A 17,156-nucleotide genomic window follows, 5' to 3' on the forward strand; every position below is an offset into this window, starting at 1 on the left:
ACAAATATTTTAAAAAAGGAATTTATTGCCTTGCATATAATTATGAACAAAATAATAATAATGCTGGCCTTTTAAAATGACAGTATAAATGAGGAGTACCTGTAAAGCTGATTCACTCTTGTTGACTTTTAAAGAGGCTGGGGTGCATTAAAAATCTCTTTCCTACCCTTTTAAACTAATTGCAGACATTGATCATGTAAAACAAAACTGGTTCCCAAATGACCAGAAATTCTGCAGGTGCTTTTATTTAATCAAAGGTTGTTTGTACAGTGCTTGTCGTAGGAGGAAAGGTTCGGGAACTTCCAGAGGACAGAAATAAGAATATCATTGATGAATGAGAGCAATATTCCGTTCAGTCCATTGTTCAGTTCCCATGCATTCATCTAGACATGTAGGGAAAGCACCAGATACCCAGTGGTATCCTGACATCCTCCACACATCATCCCCTCTATGTCAGGAGGTTCCCACACTTCTGGTTGGTGGGCCACCAGTGGTCCATGAGCTTTACTCAGGTGGTCCATGGAATGCTTATATTAAATATGCAAATTGCTTTTTAACTGCATTTTCCTTGCATTTCATTTCTTATTGTATTGATTGCAACTTGGATGCAAGTTGTTAATACAAAAAAAGAGCAACAGGCAGTGACCATTTTGCACATGTTCAATTACGCAGAACATGAGGGCAGATCAGGGGTATAATGGGGTGGGCTTATGCCTTATGCAAACTCTGTTGACGTGTTGGTGGGGAGAGGGGCAGGAACACAATCCCCGTGCAAATCAGGGGTTGCCTGCAGAAGAAATAAAAGAAACAATAAAAATACAACTAAAAATCATTGGCAGAAAAATCATTACGTAGTTCACCAAAACCGCCAGCATTTTCCAAATGATCCCCCCCGGGGGTGGGGCGGAGGGGGGGAGTGTCTAGCAACCACTGCTCTACTTCCAGTGCTCAGGCTATGTCATTGCTTATGTAGCCAAAGCAGCAGCACCATGCAGACGGTATCAGTAGACTTGAGGAACCCCAAAAATTGCATAGAAAAAATTTCTAGAAAACCCCAAGGGAGTGAGCCCCCCACCCAATACAGCACAATATATGCTCAGTGCCTCATGGAATGCTGTTAGGGAGCAGAGGGTGGAAAATGTTTGGAGGCGGGGTTAGAAATGCTGGAAGTCTGGAAAGGCAGACCATCGTCACACTGCAACATTCTGTTGCAGTTCCAATTGTTTTCAGCATGTTAAAAGAGAATACTGTACACATACTCTCCCATGATAAATAGCTGGGCTTGAAGTCAATCACACTCTTTCTTACTACTGTATTGCAACATGCCCTGCAGTTTCCTTATCGGGGAAAATAACTGGGAATTTCCTGTGGTCCAAGAAGATTTCTTAAGTACCTACGTGCCAACTCATAATCCCAACAATTTGGGATCCTGGCTAAATAATTCAATGAGACCTATTAATGCCCTTTCCCCAAAATCCAAGACACACAAGCAGCACTGCAAATCGCTGCCTGAGGAATGTTGCCACTAAACTGGCACACAGAAGTTTCGACTACTGTTGATGAGACAGCCTCAAGCTTCCTGAGAAATCAGATTCCAGTTCATCTGTCGTCTCCACAGGTACGTTGCTTTGTTTCGAATTGGATGGATACGACCAGGTTGGTGTCCATGCGACCAACCTGTTTGGAGACATATTGCACTGGCATCTCACCGGTTGCAAAACACTTCCTGAGTGAGCAGGGCTTTGCTGGGGGAAACCTGTATAACAATGTGGCTGGTGATTGTGATGAGAGGGGCTATATCCAGCTGCCTCTACACCAGGCGAGTGGGCGAAACAAGGCCCGTCAGGCCCACAGAAGCTGTGGAAACAACTATTCTTTCTGTATCCTTGATGAATGCGCAGTCTCGCAATGAGCGGCTTGCCAATGTTAACCACCTTCCTTTCATCCACAACATCATCTACTCCTGCGTATTCATAGTGCAGGCAAACTGTGAAGGTTAAGTCTTCCTGTGAAATAATAAAAAAAGAAAATTCATCATTAATCTTCATAATAATGGCAGCTGTTATGCCCTAAGAAAGAAATGCAGGCATTCACATCAAATGCAGCATCCACTGCCATCAGAGTGCTTTTGTCTCCTAATTACACAAATTCACAGGACAAAAAAAAGGGGGGGGGGCGCTGGAAACCTATTTCTAGCGTTTTGCTGTCAGCACACAGACTGTATTTTAAAAGCAACTGTTACACCGGCTGCTAAAGATATTCCACTTTCCACGTTAAGAGTTTGCCTTCCACATGGAACTTGCAAAAATTAAACACAAAGAAGCTACTGTTTGCATCACAGATAACTCCAATACTCTCACTAACATAATCAGTTTTGTATGCTGACTGAATTAACGGCACATCTGCATTTTGTGGGAAACAAAAGCAAAAAATGAGCATGTCTGCCCCTCAAAAAATAAATAAATCAATTTTAGCACTTGCTGTATCTTCATCATTTAGGATGATGTATAAGCCAAGGGACACCAGCTGTTCTTTATCATGTAGATTCCACCCTCATTCCAATGCCACATACTGCAGTTTTATACTGATCAGAATAGTTCCTTCACCCAGTACATTCTCATTGCCCAGTCAGATTTGGCTCCTGGTCCCCTATTTCCCACCTCACAGTAGTGTCCAATCTGCACTAGGCCTTTAAAGCAGCGTCGTGCCACTTCAAAACAGTCATGGTTCATGGTTTGCGAAGGGTGTTGAGAGTTTTTTAGGAGATCCCTCTTCCCCCTCACAAAGCTACAGTTCTCAAGAGTTCTCTGGAAAGAGGGGCTGACTACAAAACCACGCTGGGAATTGCAGTTCTGTGAGGGGAATTGGACTCTAATGATCATCTGGGACCTTAGCAAACTACAAGCCCCAGGATTCTTTGGGGGAAGCCGCAAAGGTTTAAAGTAGTGTGATACAGCTTTAAATGTATAGCGCAAATGGGGCCACAGCCGTCATCCGAGCCCTGATTTGTTTTGTTTCCGATAGCTTAGAATCGTAGAATTGAGTTGAAAGGGAACTTAGTGGTGCAGCAAGAAAGCAAAGCAGTTGTGATCCTACCACCACCTCAGCCTTGACACAAACAAAACCCCTATTGCAGCCTGCTGCCCTTCCCCAGTACCCATGAAGCCATATCCAGAAATCTAGACTCTGAACTTTTTGAGACTGAAGGCCTTTGGCATATAATTCTCTGCTGGCTTAACCTGCAAAGCTGCATCCGTAGGGAAATCATACATTTATGCTGAGGTATTTCAAAGGACAGGGACGCAGGTAGCGCTGTGGGTTAAACCACAGAGCCTAGGACTTGCCGATCAGAAGGTCGGCGGTTCAAATCCCCGCGATGGGGTGACCTCCTGTTGCTCGGTCCCTGCTCCCGCCAACCTAACAGTTCGAAAGCACGTCAAAGTGCAAGTAGATAAATAGGTACCGCTCTGGCGGGAAGGTAAATGGCGTTTCCATGCGCTGCTCTGGTTCGCCAGTAGTGGCTTAGTCATGCTGGCCACATGACCCGGAAGCTGTACGCTGGCTCCCTCGGCCAGTAAAGCGAGATGAGCGCCGCAACCCCAGAGTCGGTCAAGACTGGACCTAATGGTCAGGGGTCCCTTTACCTTTACCTGTATTTCAAAGGGCAAGTAGTAACTGGAGGCTACCAATATGGGTGTGTCCCTGTAAAACGTGCAATCTGTTTCATGCAGCAGCTGGTGTAAAAGTGCCAAACAGAATGAGTTTGTGAGACAAAAGTAATGTGAAATGACCTTTAGCTTCTGCAGAGAACTTATTCGAGTGTAGAGACAATGTTTGGGCAAGTCCTTTGAAAGCAAGTAGCTTCCAGTTTCCTCAGGAGTCCCCTTGTTTGCCCCTTTGGGGTCGACATCCAAGTCCTGTTCAAATTTGTTAAAAAGCAGAAATTAACTTATAGGATAATAATAATAATAATAATAATAATAATAATAATAATAAATTTTTATTTATAAAAGCTTATAAAAGCTTTATATCCACAACCACCACCACCCTCTAGCTGCCAGATCATATAATATGTGGGTTTTGGCCAAAGTGCAAATTTCATGTTTTTTATAATCTTGTAAAGAATAAACTCATACCAAGCTCCTGACGCCAACTTACAAGGGGGAAATCTGTAACATAAGCTTTGCAAACAGTGATTTCAGAAGGCTTCTTTACTATGCTTGTGTAGACAATCAGGACATTGGAGAATTCTGCTGCGAAACCCAGCTGAATTTGAACACCGCAGGCAAACTGAAGGCACATGCTTTCAGGAAGTTCTGGAAACAAACACATTTTGATTAGTGGTAATACACAGATGCTCTCCTTCAAAATTAGTTGGGGAAATTGCATCTTTCCTCATGCTGTACGTAGTCATTATCCAGATTGGAACATCAGGATTAATTTCAGTAGCTAGGAGATCTACAAACTAATGGGAGCAGATTATAATCAGTCTTCAAGACTCCTTCATACATTTTGCACAGATCATCTCCTCCTGGCATCTATCAACAGTTCTGCTATTGCCCTAAAATGATAAGTAACTTTACTGGAGAGGATCTTGCTCCTTCACTTTACTAGCAACACATGAAATGAATTACAAGTTATCATTAGCTGAGCAGATAAGGAGATGAAACTATGGAGAGAGGGCCTGGAAGGTCACTTCATATACCTGGGTGCCTGTGAGCTATGGGTTAGCCACCCCTGGGCTATGGGGTGTCACTGTCCCCTCATCATTATGATACTGACTGACTGTTTTGTGAACTGGCTATTTTCTGTTGTGGGATTTATAGTTGTTAACCACTGTGGATGTTTTATATGGAAAGGTGGGGATATACAAATGTAATAATGTGTTTGGCTTGGGAGCTTGACCCCTAAGAAAAACTTAATGAGCCCCATCCCACCAAGGCTCCACTGATTTTGGTGGCAGCAAAAAAAGGGGGGAATAAAACAGAGGTGATGTTGTGGTGGACAGAGATGTGTAGCACTCTCTGCACAGCCCAGAACCTCGATGGGGATACATACCACCCCTACTGTGCTTATTAGAATGATCATTTGATGAATGGAGAGGGGTTGACGATAAGCTCTGCTCTTCAGCTGATCTGCTGGGTGTGGGGCTACGCTGGAGAAGGTGCCCTGTGCAAGAGTAGGGTGGCCACACCTACTGGTGGCATGTAGCCCCTGGAAAGCTTGCCAAGGGTGAGTGCAGTATTCAAGTATTCCATTGAAGGTTAGATATCCGTGAAGTAAATGAACAAATAACCTAGGGAAATGAACCATTTGAGGGAGGTAAGCCAAGTTATTTCAGTATATACATAAGGCTGTTGTGCACCAACACCCTGGGACATGAGGAGCTATAGATCAACTTGAACAGCATCTTCATCTTCACCCATACCGTGAGCTTTTGCCCACTGCAGATTCCGCGCTAATGACTCTGCCGACGCTACTGTTTGCTGAACAGGATCAGTTAATGCTCTCTTCTCAGATAAGCTGCTGCGAATCTCCAAAGCCTGCTTGCCTTTGGTAAGGTGACACTTGCCCATATCTAAAAATAAAAGATGCAAATCATTTTCTGGGAACCAAAGCTGCTGAAAATTCTAATTAAAGCACCTACATTCCAGAAGAGCCGCCATGTTGCTATGGTTATTGTTGTGTCAGCGTTTCCATGACAAACCTGATTTCAAGGGGGTATTCAAGCCTGGCTGTTCAAAATTCACTACAGTCCGGAACATACCGTCCAAGTTCCTCTCCATGAGAACTCCGCCTCCCCTGCTCTTTTAACATTCATTATGACCCAAACATTTATTAAGCTGCATGGCAAGTTTCTTCGTCTTCTCCCTCCCACATGCATAGGCATAGATCCTCCAGTCAATGAAATCCTTCCCAGGAAAAGACATGTTTCTTAATTGCAGCACTCTGCTCACAAGAATACATGTTCCAATCGTTTTACACTACAGATAAGCTAGACTGATCATCTTTTCCAACAGTTGTCTTTTTTTTAGCTGGGGTTCTCCATCTATTTTCAGCCACATCATTAGCATCCTTAAACAATTTTAATGCATTTTTGTACACCTTTGTACTCTATATGTTTTTAAAATGTTGTTACATAGCCGCCTTTTTCATAAGGAAATTCTGCAGTGGTAGTAGTTTTTGAACATCGCTTCTGCAACTTAAAAAAACTGAATTTACTATATAAGGAACTGCCTTCGGCGAATGGCTCATCTTGCCTAGTTCTGTCTATCCTGGCTGGAAGCAGTGTTCTGGGGCTGTGAAAGGAGATAAAGTATACCTGTAAAAAACAATGCCACCATTTTGGATGCATCTATCGCTCTGGGCCTATAAAGCAAACATGCACAATTGATTTGATCCCCTCTTTCTACCCCAATGTGTTAGTAGTATTGTTATATGTTGTGCTTCCAGGGGCAGGAGTACATCAAAAAGCCACACACACACACCCATTCCCACAGCTCTATTATTCTTTTGCATATGGACACAATTCATTTCACAGCTTTTATTAGGGATTAAGTGCTACAGCACCCTCCAGTAGTTACCCCCACCCCCAGCAACGCCAGAAGTACGTCTTGATAGGCGTGAAGGCAGCCTCCCTGGATTCGGGTTGTACACAGTCGCTCTCCAATAGTCAGCCAGCGGTCCCACTCAATAATACTTAGGCATCCCGCTATTGCCATCTGGCAGCTCCTTGTCTGGCAGTTTCACTTCTGCCTTCCCCAAAGCAAAAGGGGGACGGGGGGACGGGGACTTCCTTGCGCTTCCCTTCCAGGACCACATTGAAGCAAAGGAGTCCTCTGAATGAGGTCCGTGTCAGCATCCACTCCCTTCAGGAACTCAAGAGAACTACCTTTCTTCAGGTATGGTTTGCAGCTCACTAGGCTCCAGCCTCCTTCCACTCAGTTTCCCACCCAGGGCATTGGTTACACAAAGTCTACATTTCTCCCTGTTGTCAACCTGCCATTCCAGTCTCCCACAAACATTTTCTTCCTGCTTGCCTTTTGCCCAGTCACCCTCCACCCCACCCCCCATCCTTCTCTCCCGAGTTCTAAGAAATTCTGACACCTTCTCGAGGCCAGCAGCTGTTTTCTATCTGCCCTGTCAGGCTGCTCCTCAGAGAGGGGGAAAAGGAGCCTGTCTTGTGTCAGGGAACTGCCATCAGTGCCTGAGGGAGAGAGCAAAAGCCAGAGGGATTCCAGAGAGCGTCCAGGGATCGGGAGGAGCAGCCCATCTTCTGGGGAAGAGAATCAGCATAGCACCAGTGGAGAAGGGGGGCAGATGGGGGAAGCGGCGAGGCGGTCCCATGACTCCTTGCCTGGGACCAGCGGGGAGAGTAGGGGTCCTCCGCTGCCCACGCCCTCCTTGCGCAGAAGGCTTTTGTGCAGAGAGAGTAGGAGGAGACTAGGCGTCAAAGAGCTTCTTTGCTGGAAGAAGTTTAAGAAACGCCCACTGACGGATTCTGCCAGCGATTGAGTCAGCCACGGGTGAGTGGCTGTCCGGACAGAAAAGGTTCACTTAGGCGACCCAGCCAGGTGTTTGCACCCAGCCGGGGAGATAAGCACCGGCTTACGCACGAGCAACCCCTAGAACCATTACACTTGTTTGCCAGCAGGCTGTCTTCCCAGCCATCTTCTGCTGGCAGTTTCTGTTGACTAGAACCAGTAGGAAACACAGGGTGCACTGGGGCAGGTCATTCATCTCATCTCAAGCAAGTAAAGGTTACGGGGATTAGGCTGTATTTCATGTGACAGACATAGCTGTCCCAAAAGAGTTATTTACAAAGGCTGGTGTACATTTGTTCTTTATCCTCATCTAGGAACAAGCAGTTTAAGCTGCTATTGGGGGGGGGGGGAGTTTGAAAAGAAAGAGTGAAGCATGGGTGTGCATATTCCTTACCCCTGCTTTCAACTTCTGTTAAAAAATATTATAGACTCTCAGGGCTGCTTTTTGGCTGTAAACCGCCCCCGCCCCCCCCAAATCAAAACAGTTTTTACATGCATTTGTGCATAACACACAGTTTGCTCCGAAGGCCTCAAATGTGCAAATGAAATGTTTTACACTTCACTGCATTTGTATTCTGCCTTTCCATCAAGGAGTTTTATCCACACAACAGCCCTTTGAAGTAGATTAGGCTGAGACGCTGGATGCGTGTGGCGCTGTGGGTTAAACCACAGAGCCTAGGACTTGCCGATCAGAAGGTCGGTGGTTCGAATCCCTGCGACGGGGTGAGCTGCCATTGCTCGGTCCCTGCTCCTGCCAACCTAGCAGTTCGAAAGCACGTCAAAGTGCAAGTAGATAAATAGGTACCGCTCTGGCGGGAAAGTAAACAGCATTTCTGTGCGCTACTCTGATTCGCCAGAAGCGGCCTAGTCATGCTGGCCACATGACCCGGAAGCTGTATGCCGGCTCCCTCGGCCAATAAAGCGAGATGAGCGCCGCAACCCCAGAGTCGGTCACAACTGAACCTAATGGTGATGGGTCCCTTTACCTTTAGGCTGAGAAATAGTGAGGCTCAAGGTCACCCAGTGAGTTTGTGGCTCTGTGGGGATTTGAACCAGAGTCTCCCTAGTTCTACTCAGCCCCCCTAACTCAAATGTGGGCAACCTTTGGCCCTCCAAAAGTTGCTGAACTACAACTCTGATCATCACTGGCCAATGGCCATGTTTTCAGGAACAGATGGGAGTTGTAGTCCAGCAACATCTGGAGAGCCACAGGCTCCCCACCCCTGCTCTAACCACTGCACCACACTTTTCTCGATCAAGCAAACTTCCCTAGTGGCTCAGATATACTTCCCTTACCTTCTGCTACACCATCCAGCAGCACAGTAATTTTCTTGTCCTCCAACAAGCGTTCCTTCAAGAACTTCATGAAAATCCCATTGGCTAAGCCAGACTGCTGAATTTCAAAAGCTTCTGCTCCTTGGCACCTTAAATGCATATTAACAACAGCAGAGGCATAAGATGGGTGGGGAAAGTATAACTGCAGCACAACAGAACGCAAAAATGTTGCTTTGTCAAAGTAAAATAAAAAGGACTTTACAGGATTCTGAAAAATCAGTTCATGTTTCACAATAAAGTATACAAATAAAGTATACTTTTACAAGAAATGTTAATAAATATTAATGTTGGCTCACAAATGTTTCCACCGCCAGGATGCAATTTGCTAGGATCCAGAAGGCAATTGGGCCTGATCTGGTCCGTGGGCGTTAGTTTGCCAAACCATGAACAAAAGGGTTCTCAGGATTAGCTACTTCACTTACCTGAATATAACACCAGAGCAAGGCCTATTATCTTGTCTGTAAAACAGGTGTTAAAATCAGGTAAGAATTCTCAACTCCCCAATTAATGGAATGAGGCACATCACATTTATCTGAATGCACAATCTCCTTTTATCACCCCAATCTGCCTTTTGAACTGGGTTTTCGGTCAAGTGGTCAGGGAGATGCTGCACTCAGATAAACAAGCAAAAGGAATGTACCATGTTTATGTTGTGTTGAAGTTGAAGCACACACATGCAAGGTTGAAAGTTGATCCAAAAATGAAATCATGAGGTTCAATCCGGACTTAAATCATGCTTAGAGTAGACCCACTGATATCACTGGGTCTTAAGTTACTCATAACTAACTTGAATGCCATTGATTTAAATGGGTCTGCTTAAACCTGAATACAACTCAAAGATTTTCTCAAATGTAATGTGCCCACAAGGTATATAAAGGTCTGCTGGAACATAAGCAGATTGTCTTTTTTATTATCCATCTCTATACTGAAGTTGTTTTAGTTAGCTCAGAAAATATTAACACAATCATTCTGTTGTCATTATATATATATATATATATATATATATATATATATATATATACACAAAAAATATGCAGGTAAAATAATTAGCCTTACGTGGCGTATCCAAAAACAATGTTAGCTGTAACCTTCAGGGCATCCAAGATGAGGACAGTATTATCATATTCATTCCTTTAATAAATGTAAGAATACAAAATGAGAAGAACAGCCTGAATCTGGAGCAAGTTGAAGATAAATCAAAATGTTTTTTATATCCAAAGCCATGACATTATTACATAGATAGAAAATTCTATATAACCCCCTCCCCCCAAATTCTGCCATTTATTCCATCACTTCCTTTAACAAATCAAGCAACAGAGAACTAAGCAAATTTGCTTTGGTGAATCAGTGCAAAGTGCTTCCTTCCACATTCATGAGCTGCTCATGTTGCAGTTGCATAAAAGTAGCCCATGCATAAGATGTAGCCCAGGCCTTGCCCCATCACTGGCTCTGCTCTGCCTGCTCCTTGAGTGCTTTTGCCTGGCTGGAATATGTCCTTGAACTGTGATCAATGCTTCTTGCTTGCCTTGTTGGAGAGATGCGCAGGTGTAAAAACCTCTGCTTTTTGCCTGGTGGGAATGTACAAAAGAAATTGCTGCTCAGCTGCCTTTTGCTTCGGGTACCACCCACCATAGGCATCCTGACAGTTCCCTGACACTTGCCCATGCTCATTGGCAGAAAAAGACCCCACACTCATGCTTTTTGCCCTGAAACCTCTCTAGAGTTAGGCCAAGGGTGGTGATGCTGTTACAAAGCACCCAAACCCAAAATGGTGCACAAGCTCTATAAAAATGCTTTGCTTTGGCATCGATGACTGGATGGAACAACACCTAGAACAGGGCTACTGGTTACACTTACATGAAAAGCAGCTGGAATCTGCCTGACCAGAACTTTGAAGATTCAGGCCTGAAGCAATGTTTTATTTTGAAATCTTTTAAATAATATTTCAGTTTCCTGTTAATTACGTTGCTTTGAATGTATGCTTTATATCTGACTTTCTTCAGCAATGTTTTATTTTGGATTGTTTTATTTGATGTTTCAGTGTGTTGTAAACTGCTTGGGAGATGTTTTCTTAACAATATAAAGCAGTATAGAAATGAAACAAATAATAATAATAGCCCAGGAAAGTTGGGAGGGGCTTGAAATAAAAGCTGTTATCACTTCCTAGCTAATATTCCCTACTAGCTGGGAGGAGGAAGAGCAGGGAAATACTGTCATGGCAAGATCTTAGAGGGGGAAAATGCCAGCCTGACATTCCACCTTCCCAGTCAATAGGATGTCAGCTTCATCTGTTAGAAAGGAGCTTTCAGTATTTTGAACAAGCTACCCAACTCTGCTTTCATGTGGTAATCAAAACACTGTTTTTTTCTGAATGGGAAGAAAAGAATTTTTATCTGAACCACCGTTATCTGGATTGTGAATCATGCCCTCCTTTGTTCCCAGAGACTGACCCAACAAGTCAAACATGACTATGTAGCAAGTTTATTTTATTCCCTGTTATTTTGCTTTCGCTCTCCCGAGCCTGGAGAAGAAAACGGAAAGGTTGTGACACTTGCATACAGATGGTTGAGTTAATAAAAGCTAACCTCTCAGCTGTTCCATTTGCCTGTTTTTCTAGCACCAACATGGCTTCTTGAGCCTTGATCTACTAGGGAGGTGATGAAAGCAATTACATACCTTTTCCTGCACATATCCAGTAAAAATACATTGAGGCCAGTATCCTTTTCTTGCATCCGTTTGAGAATATTTTGTACACACAGACAGTTTGCTGCTCGATAGGGATTTGGGGCATCTATAGGAACCATAAAACTATTACCATAGTTTTCATAGCCATGGCCAGCATAATATAATAGCCCTGGGGAGAAACAACACACACAGTTAAAATAGCTTTTAGCGATTATATTAAGCAAACTAATTCAATTAAATTAAGTTGCAAAGAAAACAAGAATAAGGCAGTTTTCTATAGTCTTAAAATCACACTTGCCATAAGTGGGGCAGTGGATTTACTGCAAGCAGATGCTGAATGTACTCCAATCTCCCCATTCTTGGAATGAGGTGAGCAACAGCCTTGTGCACTGCAATACTCAGATAGTGGCACATTTTTACTATACAACACACTGAAGTGAGGAAAGCAGCAGATGCGAATTTATGTTTTGCACTTTGCATTGCAAATGACACTTTTCTGGGAGTAACCAGGTGATGCAATATCATGGTGAGCATAAGTCTTCTGGGTATGGAGGTAAGCCCACCAAAATGCAGAAAATTTGGGGTAGGGAACCTATGTTCCTTGAGATGTTGTCGAAGTACAACTCCCATCAGCTCCAGCTAGCATGGCCAATGTTCAGGACTAATGGGGGTTGTAGTCCAGCTAGAGGGCCACAGGTCCTCTACCTATCCAATCAGAGTCATGGAATTGTAAAGTTCAAAGGGACCCCGGAGGCTCATCTAGTCCAACCCCTGCAATAAAGCATTATTTCATGTTCCACAAACATTCAAAGGACACTACTCAAAAATGCAAAAAACCAATACAGGAAGCATCCAATCATGTGAAAAAAGATAGAATAGTATCAATGAAGCTGGAAAGAACGAATCTTCGAGGCAATTCTCTTTTTGTTCACTACTCAAAAACTGTAAAGAACTAAGAACCAGACCTACTTTGGGCTATAACAGCAAAACTAGGGCATTCTGGCACAGTGAACGAGCATCATCCCCACTGTTAAAACACAGACCAGGAGCTGAGAGCAAAAGTGTTACATGCACACAGAGAACTGGGTTAAATAAAAACAAAAGAAATACAAGAAAAAAATACAAGTAAAATTTCCTTAAAACTAGTTTGGGGAAACAAGGCAAAAACAACACTAAACTATATATCACACACAAAACTAAGTGGTGTACAAACAGATAATTAAAATTAACTCAGTCAAGAATCCAGGAAAGCTTGAGTAAACATGTGTGATTTAAGAAGGTGTTTAAAGGTTACTACTGTCTACCTTCCTTGAGCGCCCCCCAGGGGAGGGCATTCCAGAAGGTGGGCGCTCCCTTTACCAGGGGAAGCGGTGGTCTGCTGAGAACTGCAAATAGGGAAAAGGTGTTGCTCTCAGGTCCTATTTATGGGCTTCCCATAGGCATCTGGTTAGCCATTGTGAGAAGGCTCGACTGGATGGGCTTTGGCCAGATCCAGCAGGGTGCTTCATGGGTATCCTGGTTGCAAGTTGCCTAAGGTTTCAAATGTCAACAACTTTAGTAGCTAATAGCCAGTGCATTTGTTTCAACACTGCTGAAATATGTGTAAAGCTGGGTATTCCACCAAGCATGCATTAAGACAGACCATCAGAAAGCTCACTATTTTGATCTAATTACTTTTCAGTACTTTGTACTCTATTTGGTTAACACTTGCACTTTTTTATTTGAAAGAAAAGATGTACTTGGGATAGAAAGTTTTGTGAATAAAAAGAGAAAAAAACCTGTATGCTTTCAAGATGGCGGCAGTAGCGGCAGTGGCCTGTGAGGCCTCGTGGTGATGGCAGGAGGTGGCGGCAATAGTAGTGGCAGCCGGCAAGGCCTCATGGCGACACAAGCAGGGGAGCTTGCAAGGCCTTGCCATGGTGGCAAGAAGTGGTGGCAGCCTGCAAGTCCTCCTGGCGGTAGTGGGAGGTGATGGCAAAAGCTGTGGCAGCTTGCCTCAGCGAGGCCTCGCAGGCCTCCTCTGCTTCTGCCACTGTCTCCTGCCACCACTGCAAGGCCACCACTACTGCCACTACCATGACAAGGCCTTGCAGGTTGCTGCCGCTGCTTCTGCTGCCAACAACTGTCATGGCAAGGCCTCGCAGGCTGCTGATTATTGTGCCACTGATGCCAGGCTGCCGCTGCTTCTACCCCCTCCCCCGCCATCATTGATTCTGCTGCTGCCACTGCTGCTTAGTAGGCCTGCTGGCAGTCCCAGATTATTTATATTCACTGTGACTCATCACTGTACTTTAGATTGTCCTGACTACCACCATTTGGTAGCCAAATCCAAAAAACAAAAGTCTCATTTGGATTCTTTTTGGCTCATTTATCCATTTTAGACCCTTAAGTAGTAGCAGTTGCCAAGACATTGTTCTGTTCACCTCTGTGTAGTAGTTCCTTCCTTATTTCAAATATTGTGATATATCAATATATTGTGATGTTCAGCTGGTGATATATCATAATATTGAAAACCAGTTATCGCTCAGCCCTAGTTTACATGGTTTAGATGGGTGTGTAGAATTTTAGATGTGGAAAGAGTGTTCAGATTGTGCTGTGCTATCTTCTGGAACTCTTAAAATATTTTGCTACAATGGAAAAAGACATCAATAAAAGGGAAAGTTGAAGTCAACATATTTTGGTGTAGTTTGTGATTCGAGACGTCATCAGTGCCCAGCAGTAAATCTATAGCTGAAACTGACCCAAAGGTGCCCGACAAGCTAGCACTAAAAAAAGGGAATGGGAAAGTGTGCTGCCGTCAGAAAGTCTGCAGGCACTTTTGCTGCTCCAATAAATCTTCCTGTCATTGTGACCCTTTGGCTCAGGCGTATAAAGGGTGGAAGGCATTCTGAATGTCAGTCCAGCCAGCACAAAATGAGACAAGCGTCAGCCATCTGATCAATAAGAAATTCTCAATATGGGCTGCTTTGGGAAGAAGGGCAGGATAGAAATTAAGTATGAAAGGGAAAGATTCCAAGAGGAAACTGGGTTAGTGGTGGCAAAGAGTGTAAAATACCTGGGGATTAACATGACATCTAAGAATGTGAACTTATTTAAGGACAATTATGACAAGTGCTGGACTGAGATAAAGAAAGATTTAGAAATATGGTCAAACCTGAAGCTTTCCTTGTTAGGTCGAATTGCCGTGATCAAAATGAATGTATTGCCTAGAATGTTATTTTTGTTTCAGACATTACAAATTGTTGATAAACTGGACTGTTTCAAGAAGTGGCAGAAAGACATATCTAAATTTGTCTGGCAGGGCAAAAAGCCCAGAATTAAGTTTAAGATACTTACCGACTCTAAAGAAAGAGGGGGGTTTGCCCTGCCGGACTTAAGACTTTACTATGAATCGGCAGCTTTCTGCTGGTTAAAAGATTGGCTACTTCTTGAAAATGCAGACATTCTAGATTTGGAAGGATTTGATAATAATTTTGGTTGGCATGCATATATCTGGTATGACAAGGTTAAAGTGTATAAGGGTTTCAAAAATCATATTGTCAGGAAAGCACTATATAATGTATGGATACGGTATAAAGATTTATTGGAAAACAGAACTCCCAGGTGGCTTTCACCTATGGAGGCTAAGGAAGTAAAGAAACTTAATATGACAACCAATTGGCCGAAATATTCTGAGATTTTAGAACAAGAAGGTGGTGAATTTAAATTACAAAGTTATGAGAAAATAAAGTCCAAGGTACGAGATTGGCTCCATTATTTTCAAATAATGGAGGCTTTCAAACAAGACAGGAAAATTGGTTTCCAGGTGGAGAAATCGAAATTAGAAACAGAATTGTTAGAACCCAATACTAAGAATTTATCAAGAATGTACAACTTGCTGTTGAAGTGGAATACAATAGATGAGACAGTGAAGTCTGCTATGGTTAAATGGGCACAGGACATAGGTCATGACATTATGTTTGCTGACTGGGAGCAGTTATGGACCACAGGTATTAAATTTACGGCATGCAATGCCTTACGAGAAAACATAATGAAAATGATTTATAGGTGGTACATGACCCCAGTCAAGCTTGCGAAGATTTATCATCTGCCCAATAACAAATGCTGGAAATGTAAAGAGACTGAGGGTACCTTTTTCCACCTTTGGTGGACCTGCCCAAAGATTAAGGCCTTCTGGGAAATGATTTATAATGAAATTAAGAAAGTGCTTAAGTGCACCTTTAACAAGAAACCAGAGGCATTTCTCTTGGGTATGGTCGGCCAGCTGGTGCCGAAGAAGGATAAGAATTTCTTTTTGTACGCTACTACGGCAGCAAGGATTCTTCTAGCAAAGTATTGGAAGACACAAGAGCTACCCACGCTGGAGGAATGGCAGGCGAAAGTGATTGACTTTATGGGACTGGCAGAAATGACCGGTAGAATCCGCGACCAAGAGAAAGAGACTGTGGAAGAAGATTGGAAGAAATTTAAGATGTATCTTAAGAATTATTATAAAACTGAGGAGTGTTAAAATGCTGAGGGAAAAGAAGACGTAGAATTGCAGCGATAATTGGCTTTAAAATTTAGGGTGGAATAGAGAAAGAGGACGAATTTATATATAATTGGGCAAGATAGGTTGCTGAATAATGGTACTAAATTAAGGATGCAAAAAGGGAAAGGTATGGGGAAGTCCGGGAAAAGAGGGTTATGAAAATAAGGTTATGAAAATATGAGTTTTTTTTGTTTGTTTGTTTTTTGTTGTTTTTTGTTTCTGTTAAAAAATTGGAAATTAATAAAAATCTTTATAAAAAAAAAAAAGGATAGAAATTAAGTAAGTAAGTAAGTAAGTAAGTAAGTAAGTAAGAAAATATTCAGAAACTTCCCCTTGTTGCTGTAACTTCATCTGACACCTGTTGCCAATTTAAACCACTGCTTGGCCCCACAATAATAATTTATTTTTCATGAAAAATAAATATTTAGTGTTATTAAGACAGTTTATGGCAGCTTCTTATGTTTGGTCTCAATAATGTTCTAGCTTAACATAACATATCTGTCTATGTATCTTGGAGTGCATCTCAAATTAATGGATGTTGCATTTTCCAGTTTTTCAGGGACCAAAAATTATATAATGGTTACATAATATACGGGGGTCTACTGAGAGCATGGGATAAGGTAATTTGGAAATGGAAATATTTAAAAGGTACATTCTGACAATCAATTTGACAGGCTATCATGCTACTAGTTCTTACCATATACTCCTTTGTCCAGCAGCAATAAGAACTCATCTACCGCATTCCGCATCTCAGGTTCAGTAAGATCCAGCAAAGAAACCACTTTGAAGTCCAGTTGCCTCAGCAAGTTGGTCAGCTCGTAAACATCCACTAACGGAGCCTTGAGTTTAGGATGATTATAGTAGCTCATGTTTCCCATCAGCAGCGCTACTTTGTCTACCGCTGCAAAAGCAAAAGCAAAAAAACATGACAGGACTTTTGTAGGACAGCATTTTCAGAGTTGGGCCACGGGATGCGCCATAGTCAATATTATTATCATCTCTTACACGTTGAGTACTCCCCATGTTGAAAGGGTTTGTTATGTCTTATAATGAGATATTCC

At 42.9% G+C, this 17,156-nt stretch overlaps 1 protein-coding gene across 4 annotated transcripts in view; it reads right to left on the bottom strand.

Moving 5' to 3' along the window:
- Positions 1-229: 229 nt before the first annotated feature.
- Positions 230-17,156, bottom strand: part of MALT1 (MALT1 paracaspase) — a 41,519-nt gene continuing 24,592 nt past the window's right edge. For all 4 annotated transcript variants that reach the window (XM_079994817.1, XM_079994815.1, XM_079994814.1 and 1 more), the window contains 8 exons: positions 16,793-16,996; positions 11,556-11,733; positions 9,936-10,010; positions 8,841-8,968; positions 5,429-5,578; positions 4,159-4,316; positions 3,792-3,917; positions 230-2,006 (listed from right to left, as the gene is read on the bottom strand). In XM_079994817.1, coding sequence (XP_079850943.1) covers positions 1,551-2,006; positions 3,792-3,917; positions 4,159-4,316; positions 5,429-5,578; positions 8,841-8,968; positions 9,936-10,010; positions 11,556-11,733; positions 16,793-16,996 — 1,475 coding nt within the window. In that variant the 3' untranslated portion in view covers positions 230-1,550. The remainder of the gene's footprint in view (positions 2,007-3,791; positions 3,918-4,158; positions 4,317-5,428; positions 5,579-8,840; positions 8,969-9,935; positions 10,011-11,555; positions 11,734-16,792; positions 16,997-17,156) is intronic.

The sequence above is a fragment of the Podarcis cretensis genome (assembly GCF_951804945.1).
Source record: "Podarcis cretensis genome assembly, chromosome: 11".
NCBI classification, from domain to species: Eukaryota; Metazoa; Chordata; class Lepidosauria; order Squamata; family Lacertidae; genus Podarcis; species Podarcis cretensis.